General features: G+C 43.3%; 1 protein-coding gene across 1 annotated transcript in view; it reads right to left on the bottom strand.

The window, feature by feature from the left end:
- The window catches only part of LOC149748980 (proprotein convertase subtilisin/kexin type 5-like), a 128,695-nt gene that overhangs the window by 82,972 nt on the left and 30,270 nt on the right, over positions 1 to 15,453 (bottom strand). Inside the window, exons 2-5 of the mRNA XM_089912635.1 lie at positions 14,106 to 14,208; positions 7,846 to 7,982; positions 1,111 to 1,317; positions 704 to 772 (exon numbers count right to left, since the gene is read on the bottom strand). Of these exons, the coding sequence (XP_089768761.1) occupies positions 704 to 772; positions 1,111 to 1,317; positions 7,846 to 7,982; positions 14,106 to 14,208 (516 nt within the window). The remainder of the gene's footprint in view (positions 1 to 703; positions 773 to 1,110; positions 1,318 to 7,845; positions 7,983 to 14,105; positions 14,209 to 15,453) is intronic.

Below are 15,453 nucleotides of genomic sequence, written 5' to 3'. Positions count from 1 at the left end.
GATACACTCTTGGAGTTTGGTGGCCTCCCGATTTTTCATTTTACATCCAATCCAATGGTGCTGTGTGATACACCCTGTTCCGCAGGAGAACCAGGCGTGCATGGGGAGAAAGGAGAAGGCAATAATTTGAACTAGAGAATTATACGGAAGACTGGCAAGTGCTTTTCATTGTATGATGGGGATTTTAAACTCTACTGACTCCATGTTGCTTTCCTCTCAAAAGATTGTCTTGGGCTCCAAGCAGTAGAATCATTTTTGCAAAGGAAAATTCCCAAACTCCTGAAAAGCTTTTGTGTTTCATATACGGAGTGAGTTAGAGTAATTATGTATTTCTTTGCTTGAGTTTATTTCTCTCCCACCATTACTCATTTCAAAATCGTCACCTTGAGAGGCTAAGCAGAGGCCGAGTCCCAGGCACCCTGAACTGTGGTTGCTGTAGGTATCACCTTCCAACTAGCTAACAACCAGAGGAAAAGATACCTGTCCTTTCCTAAACTTGAGTTTCACGAAGACTGGTGACCTATCCATTGCCTCAAAAGGGAGCACCTCTCACTGTGACCCTGTTTACGTGGAAGTGAGCCTACTTAATGGATACTGATGGTGACAACAATGACAAGAGTCCCTGTTGAAGGAATGACAGGATGCGGCTGTGTGAAGAAGGACACAGTTATTTCAACTCTGAGGAAAAGGGGAGATGACGTACCTAAACTGCATCCCAGACACCCTTCTTCACAAGGCATGCATTCTTCGTAGTCTGGGTCTTGGACTTCACCTATACAATAAGAGGAGTAAAAAGCACAATTTCATTTTCACTGAATGGAGACCCATTAGCTGCTATAAAAATATGTTGGCGTGTAGCTTATTTTCAAGCAAATCATAGAGCAATTATGAAACCCACAACCATGATTGAGGATATATGTGTCACCCACATTTTACATCCTTCTATTAATTTAATAGATTAGATTAGTTTGATTGGGTACAAATAGCACAGAGTTGGACTGTATGCCATGCAACTAGTTTTGAAATCAAGTTGGTAGGTTTTACTTATTAAAGAAGTAAGTTCAGTTTCTGGGAACGTAGTTGGGTATATAAGCGATGAAGCAGCCTTACCTTGTCCACACTCTAACTTCCGGCAGGTGCGGTTGGAGGGCACCAGGAAGTAGCCACGCCCACATCGTGTGCAGACGTGTGAGCTGTGGCAAAGCTCACAGTTGTCCGGGCAAGGATGGCAGGTGTGGCCCTCGTCAGGGTAGTGGCCTGTGGGGCAGTTCTCCCGGCACTCTCCCCAGTACAGGAACCGCTCTCGGCCGTGCTTATCTAAACAGATAGAAATGAGCAAAATTAAAAGAAGGAAAATGTACAAAATTAACCATGAAGGTAATATAACTGAAGTCATTTTATTAAAAAGATATGACCAACTGCTTTTGCTCCCGGTAGACCAGAAAGATAAGAATGGTTGAATAGAAAATGCAGTATCTTTGAACTTGTAGTTGAAGACTTCCTTGGGCTCCTTTCGGTGTTTGTAGACGCTCACAGTTGGGGACTATAGAGATCCCATAAGAATAAACAAATGCTTGATGATATATGCATTTCTATGATAGTGCAATCTTTTAGAATGATTTTGAATTCTGTTATCAAAATCACACACTTGTGTTAACTGTATAAGGACTGACTTTTTGCACAGCTACCAATCCTGTAGTGACAACCTATTGAAGCACTCAACCAAACATGCCTCTTTGACTCCTTTATATGAATTCCTGGAAGTTCTGAGCGGCTGTCAACATTGGACTCTACAAGGAAAGAATCAGCAGTCCTCCCAGTATGAGACTGTGGGAATCTGCTCCTGCAGAAGACCCAATGTTGCCCCTGGAGGGAATGGAAAATTCTAATCAATTCCAAGCTATCGTAATCAATGCAAAAGGATTCTCATCAGTTCTAATCATACACTGAAACACATAAGATTAATGTAGATGCACCTAGAGGCCTCCTACCTCCCACCCCCTGGAGTTTTTGCTTGTGCTAAGTGTGCCCAGGGCATCCATCTTCTCTGAATCAGGTCTCCCACATGCCCCTGGCTCTGAAAATATCTGCATTACCTAAAATAACTGGGTCTAGAATTCACTCATAATGTGATCTACCACACGAAGACCCAGAACCATTGACCTTCAAGATGCAAGGCTGTTGGGACTTCCCTGGTAGTCCAGTGGTAAAGAGTCTGCCTTCCAATGCAGGGGACATGGGTTCGATCCCTGGTCAGGGAACTAAGATCCCACATGCCGCGGGGCAACTAAGCCCACGTGCCACAACTACTGAGCTTGCATGCCTCAACTAGAGAGCCTGCGTGCTGCAAACTACAGAGCCCATCCACTCTGAAACCCATGCGCCACAACTACAGAGCCCACACACCCTGGAGCCCTCATGCCACAACTAAAGAAGAGAAAACCTGCAGGCCACAACTAGAGAGAAGCCCGTGTGCCACAGTGAAGAGCCTCTGTGCCACAACTAAGACCCAATGCAGCCAGAAATAAATAAAATAAAAAAATAATAAATCTTTTTTTTAAATTTCAAGGCTGCTGAATTTGTAAAGATAGCACTGACCCCATGTTACAAGTGCAAAATCTGAAAGTCAGTATAATATTGAATATTAGATTGAACCACATGAAATTGCTCACATTCGACAGTTTTTTACCTGTAAACTAGGCATTTTCAAAGGTTTTAACCTAATGTTCTTATTTGATTAAAGCCCTATTTCAAATACAATTTAAAAATCACGCCCTTGGATTATGGACTCTGAAGCTCCCTTTTTTCTGATGGTGATTTCATGCCAGAAGTCTGCTGGTTCCCATGGGACAAAGAAAATAAAGGAAGTGTCCAAAGAGGTGGTAGAAAAAAGTGTTTGCAGTCTCCAAGTTAGACCTGGAAGAACATTATCCTCCTAGGGAAGGAGAGTGTTTGGGAGGATGTAATATGCATTTGGTGATTCTACAGCTATAGATCAAGGTTGTGGAGCACAAAACCCCAATCTGGTGGGACCTCGAATCTCAGGAGACCACAAAAAGGTCAACTTTCCAAGTTTTGTTCTTCTCATTTCTACCATGACTCATTGAGAAAAGATTCTGTTTTACAAAGTGCCAACCTTCTCACATGTAGGTAGGAATATGTTAGGGAGAGCAGTGAAAAGCTAACCCTCTCCTCCATCCAGCTGTTGCTGTACGTTCCCTACACCTTCACATGATGTCACATCAAGATCCAGAGGCTTAAGGGAAGCTTGGCATATGGTGAGTTCTAAATATATATTTGTTGAATGAGTGAGTGAATTCATATTTGTCAATATTCCTATTTTTCCAACACATCCAACTGGATCAACAATCTTTTTTTAAAAATTTATTTATTTAAATTTATTTATTTTTTGGCTTCCCTGGTGGCTCAGTGGTTGAGAGTCCGCCTGCCGGTGCAGGGGACACGGGTTCATGACCCGGTCCAGGAGGATCCCACATGCCGCGGAGCGGCTGGGCCCGTGAGCCATGGCCGCTGAGCCTGCGTGTCTGGAGCCTGTGCTCCGCAACGGGAGAGGCCACGACAGTGAGAGGCCCGCGTACTGCAAAAAAAAAAAAAAGAAAAAATTATTTATTTTTGGCCGCGTTGGGTCTTCGCTGCTGCGTGCAGGCTTTCTCTAGTTGCGGCGAGTGGGGGCTACTCTTTGTTGCGGTGTGCAGGCTTCTCATTGTGGTGGCTTCTCGTTGCAGAGCATGGGCTCTAGACGTGCGGGCTTCAGTAGTTGTGGCATGCAGGCTTCAGTAGTTGTGGCTCACGGGCTCTAGAGCACAGGCTCAGTAGTTGTGGCACATGGGCTTAGTTGCTCCATGGCATGTGGGATCTTCCCAGACCTGTGACCGAACCAGTATCCCCCTCATTGGCAGGCGGGTTCTTAACCCCTGCACCACCAGGGGAGTCCCTGGATCAACTATCTTAAAAATGAATGATGATGGGTTCAGATATTAGAGGAAATGTTCTCCAATTCCATTTTATTATTTATTTATTTGGTTGCACCAGGTCTTAGTTGCAGCTTGCCGGCTCCTTAGTTGCGGCACGGGGCCTCCTTAGTTGTGGCATGTGAACTCTTAGTTGCAGATGCATGTGGGATCTAGTTCCCTGGGCAGGGCTCAAACCCAGGCCCCCTGCATTGGGAGTGTGGAGTCTTACCCACTGCACCACCGGGGAAGTCCCTCCAATTCCATTTTTATTGTTCAGATATGGCTTTGCTATGTGGACCCCTCTGGGTATTATAATTTGGGTTTAAAGGACAGAGATGTAAAGGGTCTTGTTTAAAATACATGGACCATGCAAAAGGAAGTCACTTAGGTGCCTTAACAATGGCCAGCTTTCCCCACGTGATTGGTTCAGGATTATGCCGAGATTTGATGTTTCTACTAGCTTGATAGCATGGCAGCTCACTTAGCTTTGAATGATTATCTGGACACCTCAGCGATTCAAATATCATGCGTAAATTTTTGGCTACTTGCCCAGAGTCTCGGAACTTAAGTTCATGTAATGATAGGGGGGGAGAGGCCGGTTCTTGTAGTAGAAGTGCTGATATTTTTGTTATGTGACAAAGCCGTTCATGCGGTAATAGGAGACAAGAGTTAAAAATCAAGGAACTCCAAAAGAGGTTCAGATTGGCTTTCATTTATACTGAGGAGTAATTAACTGCTTCCAGAGGATTTCTTGGCAACCGATTTTGTTAGAAGAGAAGGTGGACCAACGTGAAGGCATTGGATGTCTGCCGGAGGAAAGGAAGGTTGAGGGTTGAAAGGCAGGAAGGGAACAGGATTGCTGGAAAGGATGAAAGAAAGGCTGAGGGACTCTGAAAATAAACTTTATGAAGTTTACTCCAACATTTTGCTTACTGAAGCTGTTGTATGATTGGTAGAAGTTAGTTTCGGGCTCAGTTTGGTAGAGGATAAACCTGGAAGAGAGTTTAGAGTGAATTTTCACCAATAGAGCTGGAGATCTGCCTTTCCAAAAGGATTCAGACCTAACATTAACAAAGTTACAATTAAGCAAGGGGTGAAATTTCTACAAAGAGATGGGACAGGCTTATGTGTGTAGGTGGGGTTCCCTAGCCAGAGGAATTTCAGCCTTTGAATAAAGCTTATTGATATAGAACTGCATCCATTCCATCATCTGTCTTCTGCAGCACTGCCTCACGGATTAGCTGCACTAATATGTGGACTTGGGATAGTACAGTCTTAACAGGCAGAAAACCCTGCTAATCAGAACCCGCTCAACATTTCCCTCTTCAGGACGCCTCCTGTTCTCGCTACAGCTGTAAGTAGCGACCTGTAGTAGGGTTGCTACCATTCATTCAGTCTCTATCTAATATCTTCCTGTTTTATAATACATGAGGACACACCCCTCTGTTAGATTGTAAAACTCCTTGAAAGTGAGTATCATGCTATTATTTACTGCATTTTCCATGGTACCTATGTAGAGTAACTTATACGTGGGAGGGGCACAATACATTTTTAAAAATTATTGATGTATAGTTGATTGAAATGTTGTGTTTATCGCATGTTGTGTTTATCGCTTGACAGCTCCCCAATCCTCAGACTTTTCTGATGAGATCAGTGGTGATATTAACAAATGTAAAACAAATAGCTGTGCTTTTCTTCTGCTATACAGAGAAGTAACTCAGCTATACATATATATATGTATATTTCATGTTCTTTTCCATTATGGTTCATCACAGGATATTGAATATGGTTCCCTGGGCTATGTAGTAGGACACTGTTGTTCATCCATCCCATATAATAGTTTGCGTCTGCTAATCCCAAACTCCCAGTCCTTCCCTCCCCTACCTCCTCTCCCCCTTGGCACCACAATACATTTTGTTAAGGGAACAGGTTAAACACAGACTTTGAAATAGAAAACACAGAAGAAATGTCAGGGCATTTTATGTGTGGATTGGTCCAAGTAGCCATAGGATGCTTAGAATGTTTTAGATACTTGTTTAGCGTTTAAGCTACTCCTTAGTTGTGTATATATATGAAGATTTAGTGTGTTTTAAATGTGAAAGGGAATTTAGATGCCATCTTGTCCATTCTCCTCCTTTTTACAAACATGGAGAGACTTAAAGAGGTGAGGTGATTGGGTTAGTGTCTTCTAGTTTATTAGTGACAAAGCCGAGACTAGAATCCAGGTTTTCTGATCGATATTGTTTCTACTGAACCATACATCCATCCATCTATTTACTGTGTGCCTTCTATAAGCCAGATTCTGTGCCGTGCTTGAAATACGGCAGAAAACAGGTAGAAACCATTGGCTGCTCTTACAGGGCACAGAGTCTGATGGACAAGGTAGATAGCAAGGGTGAGGAGGCCTGTGAATGGGAAGTGCTGGGCTCCAAGGGTGCTCACATGAAGGGGGCTTAGCCTAGACAAGAAGGTTAGGGCAGCCCTCACTGAGGAAATGACATTGAAATGGAGGCCTAAAGGATGAATAGAAAGAGATCAGGTAGACAGTGGCTGCGGAACATCTCAAGTGAAGTCTGAACAGCTAGAGAGACTGAAATGCTCGTAGGAGCAAGCAGGTACAAACAGTAACAGTAGTAATAGTAGTGATAATAATAATAATTGCTAATATTTATTGAGTACTTCCTATGCACCCCACGCCATTCTAAGTGCTTTATTATTTTATCTCATTTCATTTTCATAATAATCCTAGAAGAAGGCAGCCACGATCACCATCTTACAGATGAGAAAGGGAACAGAATAAGCAGGCTAGAGGTAAAATTTGACAGATATACTTTGTTTACATATGAAACACAAAGAAATCATTTTAATTTATACAAAGAAATGTGTTATCTCTCATTTCTCTGCAAATGCACGATGCTCTTCATTTATTCTTCATTTTTCTTGGTTTTATTACAAGCAAGAACGAAGCTAAATAATTCTCTCCTATTAGAAAAAAACGTGTAAATGTCATGAATGGTGGCAACTGAGAGCCTCAAGATTAGTGAGACAGCTGGGAGGGGTGAGGACTGTGATGAAATGGAGAGCAGCCCCGATGGTCTCCAGTCAACCATTTGGGGGCCATATGGAGCAGTGTTGCAAGATCTTCCAAGTTTTCAAGAGAAACCAAAAACCCAGGTTTTTATTTGAAATTTCCCAATTTGGCTCAAATTTTAAAGTGTTCTGTAGGTCAAATAAGATATGAATTAGTCCCCCATGAAGTCAAAGTGGGGGCCAACATATGTAGGGAGACTGGAGAGGAGTCAAGGGTCAAACTACAGAGGACTTGAGAGATCATGGAGTATAATTTAATGACAGCAGAAACTTTAGCATTGCTAAGGCTGGGACAGAAAAGGTCACATTTGTGTTTGGAAAAGATTACTCTGTTCCCACAGGGCTCTGACAACTTCTAAATGGCATAGCTCAGGGCTGAGGAGACCCTGACCCAACCTCTATTACGCTATTTCTCTTAAATACCAAATATGTCTGCCTTAATTTCCTAGCTTTTCACTTTCACCTCAATGAGTCTTAGTTTTGTCTAGCTCATGTCTGTCATTGTGTTTGCATGCCCTTTCTTTCCTCTTCTCTGGAAAGACATCTCTTAGTTTCTCTCTCATCTCCTCAGGGGCCGCGGGTCTGTGTCTCCAACAATTTGAACTTGTGTCCTGACAGCAAACAGAAACTTCAAGGTTGTACATACTCTTTAATGAACAGACAGCTGTCTAATCTCACCCCCTTGTCCCCAGAGATGAAGCTTTTTAGTCAAACCAAATAATGTCCAGTGGGCGAGCAGGTTTGCAGCAGGAAGAAAAAGCAAGCAACCAGACTCCCTCACCTACTCCACAGGAGGTGCAGTTGGAGGGCTCATCTCCTTGGCATTCTTGGCAGGTGGAGTGGCATGGATGGCATTGGTTCTTAAATTCAAATTTGCCCGAGGGACAGTTCAAAACGCAGCGACCATCATCAAAAATCCTAGAAGAAACCAGACTTTTAGAGTTTGTAAGGGTGACTTTATGGAATGGTGTTAAGTACTAGAACATGTGGTGTTTGTGTTTCGCTGCACATTCTTGGTTTCATTGTTTGAGAAACAAGGGTGATGCCTGGGACTGATCATCTTAGAACATGGGGAATATTGGTCATGTACCCATCCTTGGCCAGAGATTTGGACCCAACAGTAGGCATGCCAGGAACTGGCTGGGGATGTAATCTTGATTCTGGTTTCAAACAAACTAATCAGTACCGCAGGGATTAAACCCACACTGTAGGCTCCAGCCAAACCCAGCCAACACTCAGATGGAGGTCTTTGAACTTTGAAGACACTAGATGGGTTTTTGAATCCAGAGGCCTTGGAGTAAATATTCTTTCTTTAGTTATCAGCATGCCCACACTTTGCAATGGGAATGTCAAGTCCAAGGGCTCCCAAAGAAGCACCATCCTGTAGTTTAGGTGCTACTTATAAACTTGACCTACACACATGGCAAGTGATCCATGAATTCTGATTCCTTTTTTAAAATTAATTTTTTTATTGGAGTATAGTTGATTTACAATGTTGTATTAGTTTCTGCTGTACAGCAAAGTGAGTCAGTTATACATACACACATATCCACTCTTTTTAAAATTCTATTCCCATACAGGTGATTACAGAGTATTGAATAGAGTTCCCTGTGCTATACAGTAGGTTCTTATTAGGTATCTATTCTATATATAGTTGAACTCTGTCATTTTTGCAAGTATTTCCTGATGTATAGGGTACCACAGTCTCTATTTTCTGACCATGTTTGCCATCACCTACAAGGGCACTGCAGATAAGTTAGCATGTGGGCTTCTAAAACCTTTGGTTTTATACACATACTATATATATATATATATATATATATATATATATACACACCATAATGTGATGGTTAATGTTTTCAAAGTTTTGCTTCTTCTTTCCCTTGGAAGAAATCCCAAGAGCAAATGTGATGAAGTAAATTCTGTCCAAGAATTTTCCTCAGAAGAAAATCCACAATGTCTAAGTGCAAGAGTCAGATGGGTCATGTGAATGGATGAAGTGAGATGGGGAGCTCCACCCTCAGAGTTTCTGTGGGGAGAGAGCCGAGATTCTGTATTTTTCACAAGTTCCTAGATTATGTTCATGGTGCTGGTCTAGAGAGCATACTTGGAGAGCTTCTCAGTGGTAGTCTGGGTTACTATGGAATTTGCTAAATGATTCCTACCTAAGTAATACAGGTGGTGCCAAACTGGCATCTCAGAGAGCTCCCTTAGAGCAGTAGTTACTGTGTCAGTCGTGAGGGTGTGATGCCTCCAAGGGTGTGATGGTGGCATCCAGATCTGGGAGAACTGAGGGCGTGCAAACAAAGCTAGGCTTTTTCTCTCTCTCTCTCCCCAGTCTGGATGTCACACAGAAGGCCAGGTGTAGGTCTTGAGCAACTCATTCCTGGGTTGGTATTTAATTTGTCTAAATCCCTCTGTTTCTATAGCTAGAATCAGCCCTAAATGGAGGATTGGCATTTCAATACCAGGTTTGGAGGAAATTGGGGTGGGGACAAAGCATCTTGAACATGTGTTGCTGCAGTTGCAGTCTTCCATCTCGTCCCTGAAAGTCTGTGTCATTTGCATCTGTTTGGAAACAGAATGGGATTAAGGCCAAGCATACAAGAAGGACACCTCGTTCTTGGATCCTCAGCCCCTCAGGCTCTGGTCACTGTGCCCAGCGTCACTGGCGTCAACAATCCTTTTGGCCTACTGCAGAGTGTGGAATCCCAGCCCTAAACAGACATGCACACACAGCTGGTTGTCCAAGTCAAAACAGCTCTCCTGCACCATGACCCGTAATGAGAAGACTGTGCTCCAGACTTTTAGCTGATGGCACTAATGCCAGCTGGGAATATCCTGGTCCCACCCTGGTTTTTTAGCTAGAAGATTTGTCAAGGAATAATTTGGTTGTGGCTAGTTAAAAAAACGGAAACAAAACAAAAACCTCCCTTTAAGAAAAAACTATGTAAGAGCTTTCTGAGCTTTTTAAACAAGTGAACTAGTCTGTTCTCCACTGAAAACGAGAATGGGGCATGTTTATTTGTGAAGGTTCATTTTCTTGCTAAATTAAGTTGAAAAAGAGATGGAAAGTACATCATCATTTTGTTCTTTATAGGAAGAGATGACAGATTGGTTTGGGGCAATTATTTCTCTTGAGAGAGGTGATCTAATACTGTCAGTGGTTGGAACCATTTAAAACCCTTCGCGAACTTGGGTGGGTACGGAGGTGAAGCAGATGGTGTAGCGCTGCCATGTTTATGTAGGGAAGGGGCTGTCTTTCTTACTTGAGAGCTTATTTTAAGAAAGTACCAAGCAAATAATTGTGCTTCAAACCACCTCCCTCTGTCTCTACCCTGAAGAAAGCACAGGTGACATACCCAGTTTTTGTAAGAGCATGATTCTTTATAAAGATTGAATGATAAGGACAACAGTTGTGCTTGAGTGAAGGCACTGAATTACATCATCTCTTGCAACCTCCCCATCCCGCTCAAGAACAATTGCTAAGGAACTTGAAGAAAAGTCCCATTTCAAGTGACACAGATTTCTACCACCACCACCAAATCTCCCCTAGTGGAGGGGAAGAGATATGTTGTTTTGGGCTCCATGGGGCTGATGAAAATTTTCTTTAAAGCGAGCTCAAGCCATCTCTGGGACCACCAGATGTGTGGATTTCTAGGACACTCAGGCAAGCTCATCTCTGCAGGGGAAGCCCTTCTCTTCCCAAGTCACGCACGTTCTTGGCCTTTTCATAAGCTGTGAACCATTCCAGGTCCAACAGGCTTATGGAAAGGAAGAAGGTGGCAAAACCAAGTGCTGAAGAGCTGGGCAGAGGTGAAGTTCTCAACATTGGAACTAAATTTTCCAGAAGCCCCAGGGTGTGTGTGTGTGTGTGTGTGTGTGTGTGTGAGAAAGAGAGAGAGAGAGAGAGAGAGAGAGAGAGAGAGAGAGATGTGAACTGGAAAAGAAGAGTTGCAAGTCAGAGTTAGCTGGTCCTCTGCGCTGATTGTTGGTTTGGTCTAACTAAAGCCATCACAAGGGCATTTACTGTAATTTCTTGGCACGTTAACGTTGTAACAGAATGAAATCCCGCAAAGGATTTTTTTTTCCTGAATTCTTGAAACAGATCAAATAAAACATTTGAGGGTGGGTCAAAAAACTTTTACATGCTTTTAATTAGTTCATAGACTCCGCAGTTCCTTCAGGACTGGGTTGGGAAATTAGCTCATGCAGTGAGGACCACGGCATTACAGAGCTAGATGTGTTAAATAGAGGTGGCAAAGACGATACTTGCTTTCCCCAACTTTTTAATCATCTTGAAGGAGCTAGGTAAACCCAAAGGTTTATAGAAATGTAGAGGGAAAGCTAGAAGATGAAGAGAGAGCTTTTCAAGTTTCAACTTCCTTTAAAACAACTTCAGAGTTAAATTATTTTTTCAAATTTTATTATGGCAATTTTAAACATATATAAAATAAACAAGACATAGCAGAACCCCCCATGTACTCATCGCTCAGCTTCAATAATTGTCAACACATGGCCAATCTTATTTCATCTGCATCCCCAGTGATTTACTTCCCTCTCATATTGTTTTGAAGAGAACCTCTAAGTTAAAGGTTAACATTCCTTTCCCAGATAAAAACTCCTTTAGGGATGACCTTTATTGTGCCAGGACTGGAGATACCCCAAAAGCTTAAGAATAGGAAGAAACTCAGAGTGACCAATAGTTTATTCTGTTTGCCTCACCTTACCCCTTACCCCCACCCCAGATCCATTTTCTGCCATTCTCTGACCTGCTATGTCTTGGAAGTGCCCACTAGAGACCATGTCCCCAAGCTCACTTCCCTCACTTGTAAATGGTGTTCCCCATTGGCATCCAGGTGTTTCAGACAGGGAAACACCAGTAGGAGATCTGAGGGTGGGGGGAGAGAGAGACTGGGGTATTTATTCCACTGGAGCCACAACCTGGCTTCCTCCTCCCACGATTCTGGAGTGGCTATGTTCCCTCCAGCTCCAGTTTCTATCAGGCATCCCTTCTATGGCTACAGGGTTTGCTTCAGGCCTAGGGTGTTAAAGCTCCCCCAGTGTTCTGGTCCCTGAGTGCTTCACCAGCCCTTGACTTTGACCTCCTGAACCACCTATAAAAATCCATGGATCTGCACCTAACTCTGAGCTGGACATAAAGCAGGTGCTCAAGACCGTCTTGAGTAGACCTGATTCCACTCAAGGAAATACTTCGGAAAAACCTTAAGGAAAATACGTGGCTGCCCTTCGAGGACAAATAAGTCAACGACACCATCTTTCAAAATAATTTCTTTCTCCTCATCTTCTAACCCCTTTCTGGAAAATGCAGATAAGAAAAGTCAGCTAGTTCATTGCCATGATGCGGTGCCCTTTCTTGGATGTATTTGCAAGTAACTGACATCAAGGAAGAGAAATGGGGAAAGAAATGGAGCGCTCAGGGAGATGAGAAGAAAATTGTTCTTGAGCAATAGGATTTCCAGGAGGACACCTGGTTTGAGATCTATACTCATGCTTTTCTATCTTCAAAAGCTAAAGAACAGGTTGCTAAAGCCAAACTATTCAAGTGGCGCAGGAGGTGTACCTCTGATCTTCTTGTACCAATGAGCTTCGATTCTTAAAAAAATGGCCACTGATGGTAGTTGAATTTTTTTCTCACTTCTGGTGAGGCTGGGACAATCATAACTTCCACAATGTACACTGGACGATGGTAGCTGCCCTATTAAACAAATGCTAAAAAGTTCCCTTGGTTCAAAGATGTCCAAACACACAATGGCATTTGATTGTTGATGTGAGGAGTTAGAGGAGCAAAAGGACCTATTTTCAAAATGTTGTCTGTATCTAATAGCATGCCTTGAAGCTGGCTTAAAGCAAACTCAAGAGGCATAGGTATCTTAAAGAGACACTTAGAAAATGTTATCACAGCATTAAGAATTCTTAATAAGACTGTTCTTTTGTGTTTCCTTCCTTTCCTCCTTCCCTCCTCTCACTCTCTCTCTTTCTCTTTCTGAGGGAGCTATTTGGAGAACCAAGCTCATGATATTAATTACACACTTCATCAAGTTCAATAACACGTACATTTATTGAACTACTACTATGTGTTGATCGCTGTAGGGGAATAAGGAGACAAATACACCACAGTTCCTACTCAGGGTATTACAGTCCTGATAAAGAATTAGGTGAAATGACTGCTGTTCAAGGCAGAGGGAACGTCCATCCTAGAGACTCACCTGCCACTGAAGCAGCCTCATTATACTGGTCTTGGGAGAAACCTTGCTTCCTACGCATTTATCAGAGAAGATGAAGCCAACAAATATTAAGTGCTAGAATCAGAGGAGTGTTGATTAAAAATGCAACGGGCTCCCAACTCTCTTCATTATAAATTCTCAGTGTATTAGCAAAGATGCTCATCCCATTGGATACTTACTATTTCCTCATTCATTCAGCTATCAAACACTGATTCAGTGCCTACTGTTTTCGTAGCACTGTGATAGGTAATGGAGGTACAAAGATGAGTATTTCAAGGGGCTTACTGTCTAACAAGTAGATTTGTAAGTCAATGTCTGAAAATGTCACAGGTGCACTTATGCAAGTTTGTACAGAGCACAGGGGAACATAAAGATGGTGAGGTTAATTCTATTGGAAAGAGGTAAAAAATGCTTTCATAGGACAGTTCACCCTTTAACTAAGTCTAGAAATAGGGGTAGATATTTTATTAGCAGATGGAGATGATGGTTGAGGGATGGGTGTGCAGAAAGGGATGAGATTCTAGGCATCAAAGCCACCACCACCTTCACTGATGAGAATGCCCCTGTAGTGTCCAGGGAACCGATTCTCACAGTGGTTACGGGGCATCATAGGGGGAGGACACTACAGACCTCTGACATTGGGCCAGACCACAGCAGGTTTCTGTGTCAGGGGAAAGAGTTTGATTCTTTTTCCTGTAGGCCCAAGGGGTGCTTCTAGGTGGTAAGCACCTCCTCTCTCCCTCCTGCATCTCATGAACTCCCAACCCCAGGAGATACAAGAAAGGTCACTCACCTTGTGCTGGGGCAGTCAGTGCAGTCTTCCTGGGTTGGCCCCCGGCACTTGGCACACAAGGCTTCACAGATCTGGCAGAGGCCGTGCTCATCGACGTATTCTCCTGGGGAACAAAATCTAGTTGTTTATCACATTTCTGCATGGCAGTGCTGTCTGGGCTGTCAGTCTGAGAGCAGCCAGCTCCCTCTGTGGCTGCCCAAAAGCGATGGAGACAACACAGAGAGAAGAGACCTTGAATGGCTTCAGCAGCCAGTCTGCTCTTCTCCCAAGGGCCCTGGAAGTTGGAACCTCAAAAAGTTATGAAGCATGACATAATTTTGGATCTAGTCAGCATGTGTTACAGATTTTATAAGTAGGGAGAGGCTGGGGTGGGGGGCCGGGCGCCCCATAAGACCCCTTTACTGAGCTCCTACTGATGTTCCTGTTAAAACCTGAGGGCTCCTGGCCCATGATGAGCCCAGTTATAATCTTGGTTGAAGTCAAGCCACGGGCAGGACCCACCCAGATCTTGTCCCACCGCTCTGGGGGGGGGATTGTGGTTACTAGTCAAAAATGGGAATTGAATCTTGGCTGACATTGGACAGATGTGAGCTGCATCTCACCCTGAAAGAGTAACCATAAAGAGATAGCCAGTGAATTCTTCATTGACTTAGAAAGTTTATCTCTCCCAAGGAAAGACCAAGATGAGGCCTTTCCACATGAACTTTCCATGAAGCAAGCTGAGCCTCACGAACTTGTGGACATTTAAAAAATTTCTCCCACGGCAAAGGTGGTGGAGAGAGGCCAACCTCATTGCAGGCGACAACCTCATGATGGGTGTCTATTCATCGAATTCAACCCTCTGTTGACACTACAGTCATCCTCTTCTGACATTGTCTTAAAAAAAAAAAGTCAAAAAGTGTCTTCAGTCTGATTCAAAGAGCCGCTTTGTGTGATCTGGAAACTGATCGTGCCCAGAAAATATAGGTTCAGATTTCAGTAGAGTCACAACCTTCACTTGCCTCCCACATCAGCCCCAACTTTCACAGCCCCTAAGCCTGTCTGAACATTGTTCATCTGAGATCCAGCCAGAAGAGTGAGGGAGCAAGACCCTCGGTTTGATCGAGGGGTGTTACGCAGACTCCGAGGTTCACTGCCTGATTTATTGTAGTTGCCTTGCAAAAAGCCCCGGAAACTTGGACCTGACTGGTGAGGAGTGTAGGGAAGTCTACCCCTCTGCCTTTTTCCATAGCTTTACTGAACTAGCAGAGTTGGGTAAGGTAAACCTTACCTACATAAATCTTCCACTTGCTAGCACTAAACCACAAAAGTGAAAATGAAGAGGCAACCAGAATTTGCCCTTACATGG

The sequence above is a fragment of the Delphinapterus leucas genome, chromosome 6 (genome assembly GCF_059928025.1).
Source record: "Delphinapterus leucas isolate spDelLeu-1000000601 "Yukka" chromosome 6, BTC_Dleu_Yukka2, whole genome shotgun sequence".
NCBI classification, from domain to species: Eukaryota; Metazoa; Chordata; class Mammalia; order Artiodactyla; family Monodontidae; genus Delphinapterus; species Delphinapterus leucas.
Note: the sequence above shows the minus strand (reverse complement) of the source record. Positions and strands in the feature narration are given on the sequence as shown.